This window comes from Lupinus angustifolius, chromosome LG03 (assembly GCF_001865875.1).
Source record: "Lupinus angustifolius cultivar Tanjil chromosome LG03, LupAngTanjil_v1.0, whole genome shotgun sequence".
Lineage (NCBI taxonomy): Eukaryota > Viridiplantae > Streptophyta > Magnoliopsida > Fabales > Fabaceae > Lupinus > Lupinus angustifolius.
The window spans coordinates 4,373,260-4,386,356 of NC_032011.1; the positions used below are offsets into that span (position 1 = coordinate 4,373,260).

The window sequence follows — 13,097 nt, forward strand, 5'->3', positions numbered from 1 at the left end:
GCTTACTTTGAATTGCCCAAAGTGTGCAGGAAGAGAGATCAAAACCAAGTGCACGAGTAGGTCATCACCAAGCTCTAATTTAAGTGCCTTGAGTTTTGATGCGAGATTAGACATCTCCATAATGTACTCCCTTATGTTCCATTTTTCTTTATATTTCATGGAGATGAGTTTAGCCAAAAGGCTACTCGTCTCCGCCTTTTCATTCTTGGCAAAGAATTGTTCTATTTCTTCAAGGAACTTCCTTGCACTTTCACCCTCAGATATAGAGCCCCGAAACGCATCTGAAATAGAGTGTTTCATGATCATCAAACACATTCAGTTAGAGCGTTCCCATTTCTCAATTTTAGCCTCATCGAGGTTTTCCGCAGTGGAAATGGGTTTCTCCACACGAAGTGCCAGATCCAAATCCATACAGCCGAGAATGATTTCTACGGCTTCCTTCCAGACCTTAAAGTTTGTCCCATTCAGCAGTGGGATGTTACTAATTTGAGCAGAAAAATTTGCAGCATTGGTAAAAGACATTGAATCCATATAACATAGAATTAATGACATGTTTAAATATAAACAAACAAGTCATGTAATATATTTAAAAAAAACAAGACATGTTCACATAATAGACCCATCACAAGATACCTAACACAACATCAATATCTAGTCTTTGGACAGAGAAATTAATTTGTAAGTGGTACTCTCAGTGTAACGATCAAATATTAACAATCAGTTATGTCAAACAATAGCCTTTCTTTGGACCGACTATTATTCACATGAAAATAAACTTTATAATTGTTACATATTTATCATCACATATATGTTATTATTTTGCCAAATTGTGTCTTCCTTTGGGCCGAACACAATTCGCATAAATAATATCATACTCATATGTGTAATTCAATTAATTTCTACAATAGATGTTACTTTGGCAACATATTGCATCAATTAATCCAAAAATAATTACCAGACAAAAAATTAAAACAATATGGGTCCATTACTAAAAAATTAATGATCTTTAATCCAAATGTTCACAAAAAACAAAATCAATTAAAGAACAAAATTTGTGCCTAATGCACATATCTCAATTGCATTCACCTTAGTGCAGAAATTATGCATTAAGAGTGCAGAAATCATTAAAGAATTTCTAACAGAGACTCCTTGATGACATTTAACTCAGCATTAAGAGTGGAAATTGTTTTTGAAACTCCATCCAATCGTTGCCTCTTTTTCTCACCATTAGCATTAAAACCAGTACCTCTAGGTAACCGTTGAGGCACATTCTTCTCCCTTAATCCATGGTTAGCTATTAATAGATCATTGGAAATACTCTCAAGCAGTGTTGTTGAAACCGGACCGGACCGGACGGTCTGACCGGTCTGACCGGACTTGAAAACGGCTCTGGTTTGCCGTCTTAACCGAATGAGAGTTGGACCGCTTTGAACCGGAAAAAATCCGGTCCGACCATGTTAAACCCGGTTAAACCGGATTAACCCGGGAAGTAAACCGGACGGCTCACTTAAAAATAAAAAAAAATGGGACAATGTTCTAATATTTTGTTTTACTACGGTCCAAAAAAAAAGATAAAGAGGTATTATTTCATATAATTATACATAATTATTAATTATATAAAGTTTTACATTTATATATAACTATATATTTATAAATAAAAATTATTAATTATGTACGAAATCACCCGGTCAGACCGGACGATTTAACCGTTTAAACCGGTTAAACCTAATACGGGACCTCTGTCGGTTTGACGTCCGGCTCGGGTTTCACAACACTGCTCTCAAGCACATTGAATCTATTGCCTTAGTTATCCCAATTATATATATATAAATAATAGACAGCAATCATATTCAATAATCCAGTTTGCAATCCTATTAAAAAAGTGAATACTGAAACGCAACCTGAATCCATGTTGCAAAATATATATATACAAAAGACAGCAATGATATTCAATAAATAACGTGTTATGCAGCAATCATATTCCATAAATTCCCAAATTAAAACCTAAATTCTCAATCTTTATAACATAACAGCGGAAGCATAATTCAATAATCCTACATTAAAATTAGGTTCATACAAGATTGAGGAAAACACCCTTAATGAATAATCATAAAATTCAGAACCTACGCTCTGATACCACCTGTTGGATATTCCTTATAATTGGTGAAATACCAATCCTAGGATCTTGAATTTAATGATTCTCACACATATTTATGAATCAAATGGTGCAGTGTCATACCTGAATCCATGTTCCTGGATGTGCTCCTCTTATCTACGTTTTTGGAAAGAGATGTGGTGTGATGGTCTTCCTCAACCAAATCTCTGATTCCTCTTGGGACTTGCGTTTTCACTCTGATGGGGAGAGAAGAAAACTGAATATCATTTGGTGTATTGGGGACCATAACCTTCCTGATGTGATAATCTATAGGGTTCTCATTATCCCATATGGGTTAAGCTGGTGGGTATCCACCCATGAGGCCCATATCCGTTATAACCTTTTAGAAATCTAAAGGTGCCACTAATTAGATCACTTATAATGTAACCCTAATATCATTGTATCAAATATGTGATGCTCACCTTAATTAGAAAATTATAATTTCTAACATTATCATCAATTCATCACTCAATAGCTTACCTAATCAAAAACTATTAATCATCAAAATAGCTTTTGTAAAAGCATTTTAAGTCTTCTGGATAGTAGGGTCCAGAAGTGATTTTTTTACCATAAAAATTAATTTTTTTGGTTTACTCGTGACAACTACAAACTTCGGATTTAATACTGAGATTTCTTTCTCCCTTTTTTGCCGATAAGCATTTTATAATATCACTATAAAACTTCATATTAAGATTTACAATTTACCCTAACTTAAAAATAGAGAGTATTTTCCATCAACATAAGAATTAAATATATATTACTTATATTTAGGAGTTAATAATAATCAATATATCAATCGTTAATAATGTGCTAACAATATAAAAACATTTATTTTATCAATATAAACATATTAAATTATTACAAGTCAATAGTTTGATTCATGAGAATAATATTTGTTGGGAGGGACAATCACGTATCTCAAAATAAATTAATTCATTACCTAACAGGTAAAGAGATATTATTGATAATAAAAAAAAAAACTTATTTGACAAAGGAGAAGGGAAGAAATGATGACATTAATTTCCTTCTTGCTATCTTGAAGAATAAAACAAAGGTGATTTCCTTGCCATAATGGCAGACAGGCACTAAAGGGCTTTTCACTGTCACAAGGAATAAATTATGAAATTTGATAATATAAATTTTTTTAATATTATTAGTACATTATTCATTAACATTTATTATATAATAATGTATAAACAATTATCATTCATTGTGTAAAAAAATTACACTAATAATATATAAATATTAAACTCTGAAAAATATGGATTATACTCCTTAACGTAAAAAAGATTTAGAGGAATGTTAATTAGCTATTGTGCATTAAAAAAATTATAAGTTTGAATTTTTATTGAAAGTTGAAACATATTTTAATGGAATGGATAAGTTGATCATTGGTGTTATCTTTGATTGGATGAAATACAGGAGAAATAAATTAAATGAAAATAATATATTATTGTTTGGAAATTCTTTATAAGCAAATTGAATTTAGTATATTGTATTATTATCTGAAATTTGTTTGGTTAATGATGTAGAGTTGAATTTTTTCTCCAAATCTCTAAATCTCATCCTCTTCAAAACTCTTAAACATATATATTCGAAATCAAACATAAGAAACACACTGTATGTTCCAATTAGTTACAAAATGAGTTCAATTTTGATATTCTTAGTGTAATATTTCCTTTTTTATACTATCAATAAATCATACCCTAAAACATGATAGTTTTCGTTGTGAAGTTGGAAAAATATAGACAAAAAAAGAAAGAGGGAAAATTACACCTTTGGGAACATGGTGCCCTTGGTATCAACTAGTAGATGCACAAGACCATGGGAGAGTAATCATGTTTGACATATGTCACAATTTAAGTTCCTATAATCAGAATAATATATATGAAAAAACTAGTTCCCTTTTCCCAAGCTTAGTTCATGCCATGAATAATTGCAAGAATTTTTCCATGAAAATTGTTTGAAATACCAATATCTCCAGAAAAAATAACACTTAGTTAAGAAGGCGGTTGGAAGTCATAAGGAAGTTTAATAGTGAGAATAAAGACTTAAGGAATAGAGTGCAAGATGTTATGAGTTTGAATCTCGCGAACAAAAAAAATAAAGTTATAAGTGTTTAATACTTAGGATAAAGGATGTGAGTGAAAGATGTTAAAAGTTTAAGTTTCATCTATAACAAAAAAATACTAATATACTAACTAACAATTTACATAAAAAAGTAAGGTGTTTGGAATGGTTATTATAAGAGTTAAAAATTTAATGACATATCAAGTCAGAATTATTTGATAGCGTTAGTTTTTTTTGGAAGGGAAAAATATATCACAGTTAAATCTTTAAATACTTATTTATTTGATATTGTGTGGCTTATGCTGGTTCTTGCTTCAAATACGTAAACAGTACAATCATTTATTTATAAGTTTGCAGTATATATATAAGCAACAAAATGGTGTTTGAATAATTCTACCTGTTGTGATAAACTATTATTATTTCATCCCTAAAATATAATTGGTATTATATTTCAAGACTTGATAAAAGTAGGTTGGAATAATGAACTTCAGACAAGTGTGGCCCTTGCCTTCATTGTCTTCTAAATTTGTCTCCAATAATATATGAGTTTAATATAAACGAACATGAGTATAACTAGATTTTTTGAGCATGATGTTGAATTACATTGGCTATAGAGGGGATAGACATATTTTTATTGTTCTGAAAATAAATGAAAAATGCTTAACGTTATTTTATTGTTTTTTTGCACAATACTATTTATCAAGAATTCTATGATTTATATTTTTGTAAGAATTACATTTATATGGTTGACAATAGTAATTAATATTTTTGTACCCCTCATCTTTTTTGGTAAATAGCTAATCTCTTTTGGAATTCGTGATTGCACAGTCAACATATTTTTTATTTAGTGGAAGTTTTTTATGCGATTAGCGGAGGGTTTTAACATCTACGATATAACTAGTGGAAGTTTCAAAAACCTCCACATTATGACCGCTAGTGCGTTTTGATGAAGTTTTAGAAAACCTCTGGTATCTACACATTTGCAGCGGTTTATTTGTGAAGGTTTTTAACCTCCACTATTTTAGGAGGTCTTTGTAATGTTTACCATGGAGGCTTTAAACCTCCACTATTTTAGGAGGTTTTTATAGTGTTTACTATGGTTTTTGTAGTGACACAAATTTGTCAATATCAATTTTTGGTATAGTGTGCCCCTCCCAGCAAGTATACTTCCCAAGAATAGGGATGACAATGAGTACCCAGACTAGCGCGTACCCGCAAATAATACTCGCAATGGGTCGGGTCTGCGTCCGTATTTTTAGAGCCTTGGGTAATTAGACCCGAGATTTTAAGACTTGCTGTTGGATGAGTCTAAGTCCGGGTAATGAGGTACTCAAACTCGCGAGTACCCAGACCCATTAAGCCTTCCTAAATCTATATATAGCAGTATAATTGCAATATTACGTTAATCAATTATAATTGTAATGTTATATTGTTAATGCATAATTGTAATATCATACTAATTCATAATTGTGATTGTTATGTTGCTAAACAATGATATTATATTGTTAAGGAGTTTGATTTGATGTTATGTTGTTAATTCATAGGAGTAATATAATAACATGTTGATTAAACAGTTTTTACTAAATCAATTTTACATCGTATTGTTGAAGTAATCACTTTTTTATGTTTGATTGAGTAAAATGAGTTGTGTTTAATAATCAATTTAAATTATTTTTAAAACTTTAAATTATGTTTTATAATTTTTTTCTCTTGTTAATTGTCTAAATAATATGTAAGATTGTAGGATACAAATACACAATTACATAATTATTCACAATTATTTTCTAATATTTTTGAATTTGTGGATACCCGCAAATCTGCTGGATAGAAGACCCAACAGATATAAGCATTAGTTTGGGCACATCTGGGTCTAAAAATTATACAACAGGGTGGATCCATATAATGCATACCCAGACCTATTGTCATCCATATCCAGAATCAAACCCTCAACCCATGAAAATCTAGTAAGACCTTTAGCACTAGAACAACACCTTATTGGTAATTAATACATTCGTTTATAGAAAAATATGTTATATTTTTCATATTATAAATTATATGTGGGCTCACCTATACTTTCAAATCTTGGATTTGAAATTCAATACTTCCATGAGTATGGAAAGAACTTTATTAGAAGAGAGATACCCATATTAATGAAAATCCCACTTGCAAAGGAATTAATTTGCTACTATCTTAAAGGGAAATAGTTATGGACAAAAATCTTTATATCAAATAGGGAAACATCATTAATTTTAGAGAAAAATATATGCACTAACAGCGTAAAGAATTTATAAATTGTTAGTATATCATTTAACATTCATTATTAATCATTATTGATTCTTCAAAAAAGTAATACAAATAAATGGTGATTGATATATTAACTGTGTATAAATCTTTATACTGACAATGAATATATATTATACTCTAAATTTTATGTGTTTCACAATTAACTATCAAAAACTATTTTTCCTTTGATTATCCCTTAAATTTTAATTATTTTTAAATTACTGAAATGAAATTTGTTCATTAATACACTTTTTAATTTCGATAGTCATATCATTATTTTTAATTTTAACTTTTTATACATTAATATTACCTCATTTTAACTATAAAAATTATTTATCCTATTTTTCTTAATCAAATAATTATATTTTTACGACAATTTCTTTATGTCATCCATGTGCATTATTATAATGGTAAACCTATTGCTATTGTTGATATTGTGATGGTAGTGGTTTCCTAGTTGGTTAATTAATAAGTTAATATTATTTTTACTAACATGATGATCAACATTTCGTGTTTATCGATCTACATTCTTATTTTTTGATATGTATTATTTTTTGTGTTCTATTCATTAAAAAATAATTTAATATAAGAAATGTTACATAGAAACTTATTAAAGACAAAAGATGTAAGAAGATTAATAAAATATAGAATTGGAGAAGATAATGTTATATGTTTTTTTGCAGAAAATGTTATATGATTTTTTTTTTGTAGAAATGAGAACATAATGATGATAAAATATGGAATCACAAATTACACCATAGTGGGATGATTATTTTGTGTTTTCCTTTATTAAGTAGTATAGATAGAAGTATATATAGATATAGATTGATAGATTATAGAAATTTATATAAACATGAAATTAGAAGTTATAAAAGTTAAAATAAAGAAACATGAAATACTCTATTGGTAGTTATATTATGTTTATTAGAATTAGTATAGATAAACATGAAATTAGAAGTTATAAAAGATAAAATAGGAAAACATAAAATAACTACCCATTTAGTAATTTATGTTTCCCCTTTATATATACTAGCGTGTCGACAGACACTTCGTGTCTGCCAACCCGCATTTTTATTTTATGATATTAAGTATTAAATTTGTATTTTTTATTTTAGAGAATTAGAATGTTTTTTATTGGATGTACTTCACGTTATAATTTTTTGTATTTTTATTATAATATCCAACTTAAAGTGACATGTATTAATTATTGTTATCTAGGATTTACTTTAGAAATAAGAAATATTAAGGGTAAATTAGGAAAAATAGAATCTTGACGGTAATTATTTCAAGTTTTAGCTTTATATATAGTATAGATAAACATGAAATTAAAAGTTATAAAAGATAAAATAGGAAAACATAAAATACTACATTGGTAGTTATTTTATGTTTTCCCTTTATATATACTAGCGTGTCGACAGATACTTCGTGTCTACCGACCCGCATTCTTATTTTATGATATTAAGTATTAAATTTGTATATTTTATTTTAGAGAATTAGAATGTTTTTTATTGGATGTATTTCATGTTACAATTTTTGTATTTATTATATTATCGAACTTAAAGTGAGATGCATTAACCAGTATTGTGAGAATCGGGCCGAACCAGACGGTCCGATCGGTCTGACCGCTTACCGGACTTGAAAACGACTTTGTATTGTCTTAACCGAATGAGAGTTGAATCGCTTTGAACCGAGAAAATTCTGATCCGATCGTGTTAAACCCGGTTAAACTGAATTAACCCGGGAAGTAAACTAGACGATTCACTTATAAATAATAAAAAATGGAACACTGCTCTAATATTTTGTTTTATTACCATAAAAAAAAGATATTATTATTTCAATATAATTATACATAATTATTAATTATATAAATTTTACATTTTTATATAACTGTAGATTTATAGATAAAAATTATTAATTATGTATGGTATCATCCGGTCAGACCGGACGGTTTAACCATTTAAATCGGTTAAACGTAATACAGGACCTCTGCCGGTTTGACGCCTGACTCGGGTTTCATAACATTGGTTTTAATTATAGTTATCTAGGATATATGGTTTTACTTTAGAAATAAAAAATATTAAGGGCAAAATAGTAAAATAAAATCATTGTGGTAATTATTTCAAGTTTTGGCTTTATATATAGTATAGAAGTATAGATTATGGAGAGACTAAATTCATGAATAGATATGATCTTTCTAGAATTGTTTCTTTAAATTGCATGTTATCTTAACAACTTGTAATGTAATGACAATGAGTCTCATTGAGTCTGGGTAGTGTATTACCCATACTCACCTTGTTGCTTCATTTTTTGGACCCAGACCCATGTTAATACCAACTAGGTTTGCTATCCATGAGTCTTTGAGTACCCAACAGAAATGCGAGTACCCACAAATTAAAAACATTAAAAATAATTTCTAGTAATTTGCGTAATTGTTTGTTTGTTTACTACACTCTTATATGTTATTTAGGGGTATCAACAAGAGAAAAAAATTATAAAGGATAATTTAAAGTTTTAAACACATTTTAAATTAACTATTTCAACATTATGATGTAAAATTAATTTATAAGAATTGTTCAATCAACATAATACTATATTACACATATCAATTAACAATATAACATCACAATATTGTTTAATAATGTAACATCACTATTTAACAACATATCAATTATATTTACGAATTAATAATATAACATTATGAATTAATTATATATATATATATATATATATATATATATATATATAAATAAGGATCCACATATTCCACATCTTAGCTATTAATTGTAGGATAATTTGATGATATAGATTTTCTCACTAATTCAAATAATTAGATTTCCCTGTCATTAATGCTAAGATCTGGATTAAGTTGTTTAAACCTACTCTTGAAGTAAGTAGATCTTTTTCATGTATATATAGGAAGGAATAGTGAGTCTGGGTATCCATTGGTCTGAGTACTTCATTGCCCGGATCCAGATCCTTCCAATAACGGGTCTTAAAATTTCAGGTCTCATTACCACAAGTCCAAAAATAAGGACCCAAACCCGACCCATAGCGGGTATTTTTACGGGTACTCACAAATCCGGGTACCCATTGTCATCCATAAGTAATGAGCCTAATAAATATTAACATAACAATTTTCCTAGAATTAATGACTAAGATTTGAATTAAGTTGTTTAATCCTACTATTGGAGTAAGTGGATTCCCTCCCATATATATATATAGATATAGGAAGGAATAGCGAATCCGGGTATCTATTGGTCTGAGTACTTCATTGCCCGGATCCAGACCTATCCAACATCAGATAAAATTTCGGGTCTCATTACCTAGAGTCCAAAAACAAGGACCCAAACCCGATCCATAGCAGGTATTTTTGTGGGTACTCATGAATCTAGATACCCATTGTCATCCCTAATGTAATGAGCCAAATAAATATTAGCACACCCTTTAACGGATTCCAGGAATAATAATATTTTTTTCCTAAGAGCCTAATATTTCTTTAATAATTTTCGCAGCCAGATTTGGAGACCAGGACCCTTCTTTTTGCCTTTAGTCCTTGACGAATTAAAGAAAGTGAAACAAAGTCAAGAACTAAATAACTGCGTGTTATTATCAACAAAACATCATGGACTTTTCGTTACACAACTTTTATTTTGTTTTCTGGTGTAACAATTTTTATTTTATAGTTTTGCTTTAATCGTCATGATTTTGACTAAGACACGGATATGTTTTTACACAAGGTTAGCTAAACATTTTAGCAAATAATGTAACTCTTGTCAATAATACAAGCAAATCAAACTCGATCGTTTAATCGAGATATATTTTATTGGATATATAAAGATGTATCTTTTATTTAACGAGTCTTCAAACAAACTCTTGTAAGACAAACATGATTTGCAGCACAATAACTAGCAAATATAACTTCTTTTTAAAAACAAAATAGCAAAAATATAACCTGCAGCCAAATTTATCATGCATTAAGCTTCTCGTGTAGTCACGAACTTAATAACAAAGCCCACTAGTATGAGTTCTACAATCATGCATATTATTATATTATATAATGTTTTTATATAAATACCAAAGAGTGGTTGGTATATGGGTTTAGATTTCTATCAAGCACTAATTCGTGCATTTTTTGATGATTCCATGTTGGCAACGTGAAACTGTGATGCATACTTATTCTGGGAAGCAGCTTCAGTCACTGGAGGCTCATTCAGAAATGCCCAGCTACTCTTGGTCCACCTGCATTCATCCAACAACATGCAAAATATAATTAAAATTAATTCTATACCACCCAATAGACTTATCATAAAAAGAACAATAAAAGTATAAAATATATTGACCTAATTGTATTATCAGGCTATTTAAAAGTATCTGAATATAATTTAATTCTATATTAAAATATTTTTAAGTATGGTACTCTTGGAAACAAGATCTCAGTTTAGGAAGTGTTAATTATATAATGATAGGTAGAAATAATTTACCAGTCATTTTTCTCGATTATATGGTGCTCCAAATTAGTGCCTAAGGACTCCTTTAAGCTGGCCAAGGGCATGCTAATTGACCTCAGCAACTTCTTCTCTGCTCCATTGTCTTTGTTAGCCTATCGATAAATGGGTCAGGATCTGCTTCATTATTGGAGAGAGAAGCGTATAAAAACAAAGGAAAAAAATTCTATAATTTGATAGTATAACATTTTTACTTTTAAATATAAAGTCAAAATTAATAATTTATCTCTTCATTATTAGAAATGATTCTTTTCCTCAATAAACATGTAACATTTAATTGAAGATTTTTTGTTAGCAAACCTGAATAGTCTCTGATAGATCAGAAATAGCTCTAAGGTGATCGTCCTCTATCTCTTTCTTTGATTTCCAGTAAGCATCAATTTCTTCTTTGGTGAGTGAGCCGGTCCTTTTCAGTGTGGCTGAAACAAAGAAAAGTTGATTTTTCTCGTATCATAAGTTTCTATATGGCTATTCTACCAACTACCAAGGTCTTAATCAAATACAAATCATGTATATTTAATTTCTTTGGTACAAAAAATACCTGACTTAGAACCCCATCCTGACATAAGAGAACCCATTGCTGCTGAATTTATTTCTGTATGGTATCAGAACATATCTTTAACCACAATGCTTTTCTCAATGAATTGATAAATCTTGACACAGCACTGCCATATCTTATATAGTAATTATGTGTGTGTTTCTCTCTTGATAAGTTATGATATTTTTGAATTTTTGATCTGATCCTTTATTACTTCTTTAGTAATAATTGTTGTAAATGGATATGTTGATTTTTCAGAATAAATATCTCATTATACTAATAGATAGCTAATCTTATTAAATTTATTCATTGTTTGACATGTGTCTTATTTTCATTTAAAACATGTTATAAAAATATAAAATAAAACATGTCTAAGCAGTGATGACAAAAAAACGCGACCCATGGAAATACCTGCAACGAGTATCTTCAAAAATAGTTTATGGATGAGAATGAGTTTTGGGATACTCACACCTCGTGGGGATCCACATCTGATATCTCACTTCTTTGTGTCACTTCATGTGTCAGAAGATATGATTGACCAAAAAAATATTTAATAATTGTAAATGTAACAAATAAATTTTTTAACTAATTGGAAGTAATAGTACATAAAGTAGTATAAAAGTAAGACAACATATGTGCTCCCCGGTGGATACCCTGATATAAATAAATTTATTTTTCAGTTAAATTTATATATAAATAATATATATATATATAATAGTTTTTTATTATTATTTCATAATAAATTACACTTACTTGACTATAGTAATAAATTTATCATATACATATTTTTTATTCATGTAATAATCATTTTTACATATTGAATTACAAAGTATATAAATATATTATTAAAATTAAAAACTCGTTGGTTATCCACAATCCTTCTACTCGCAAGGGTACTCGCATATATTATGAATTTGAGAATGAGAAAGCACTAGATGTGGCCGCCATGTTATCATCCCTATGTCAAACAATACGTGAATTTGAAAAGAAATTTTTTTTTATGGTATGAGAAGATATTTTATTCTCTTGATTTTTTTAGTACTAACAAGCAGTGTTAATGACATCATACCAGTCATCAAACCGGTTAGGATACTAATATAGTTGTATAGCAGTTCAACCGATGATTCACTAATTAAACCGTATACCAGCAAAATTAGATACATATATAATAAATTAATATTAATGTTGAAAAATCAATAAAAACCAATATTTTTATTAAAAAAATTAATTTTAAATTAAAACCGATCAGTATGACAGATACAGTTCAATTGAAAAGTGGTCGGTATGACCAGTTTTGACCGATATGATTGCATGACCAGTATAATTATTTTACCGTACTTGTATTGAGATCAGTTTACTGGTTCAACCGGCCGTATGAAACGGTTTTAACAACACTGCTACCAAGTGTATCTCCTCTCTATGGGCAATGAATTAATCTCTATTAGAGTATGTGGTTGTGTCTCTTACAAATCAAATCCTTGACTTTTTTGTCTTTCTAAGAATTTATGAGAGTTTTATACCACTACATCAACATGTTGATGTAATA

The 13,097-nt window shown here is 29.2% G+C and overlaps 1 protein-coding gene across 2 annotated transcripts; it reads right to left on the reverse strand.

Moving 5' to 3' along the window:
- Nucleotides 10,380-11,670, reverse strand: LOC109342541. Of its 2 annotated transcripts, none has more exons than XM_019580513.1 (4): nt 11,555-11,670; nt 11,314-11,432; nt 10,990-11,108; nt 10,380-10,747 (listed from the first exon to the last, which is right to left on the reverse strand). In XM_019580513.1, exons 1-4 carry the CDS (start codon nt 11,589-11,591, stop codon nt 10,618-10,620), a joined length of 405 nt encoding a protein of 134 aa, XP_019436058.1. In that variant the 5' UTR covers nt 11,592-11,670; the 3' UTR covers nt 10,380-10,617. The 2 variants fall into 2 exon arrangements, with proteins under 2 accessions (XP_019436058.1, XP_019436057.1); XM_019580512.1 differs by having other exon boundaries at nt 10,380-10,750.

What these genes read in the sequence shown, in the direction of transcription:
- LOC109342541 (XM_019580512.1), bottom strand. Translation starts at nt 11,591, where the DNA reads ATGGGTTCTCTTATGTCAGGATGGGGTTCTAAGTCAG. An exon ending in ATCTATCAGAGACTATTCAG is followed by an intron (nt 11,109 to 11,313) that starts GTTTGCTAACAA and finishes ATTTATCGATAG; the next exon opens with GCTAACAAAGACAATGGAGC. An exon ending in ATAATCGAGAAAAATGACTG is followed by an intron (nt 10,751 to 10,989) that starts GTAAATTATTTC and finishes GTTGGATGAATG; the next exon opens with CAGGTGGACCAAGAGTAGCT.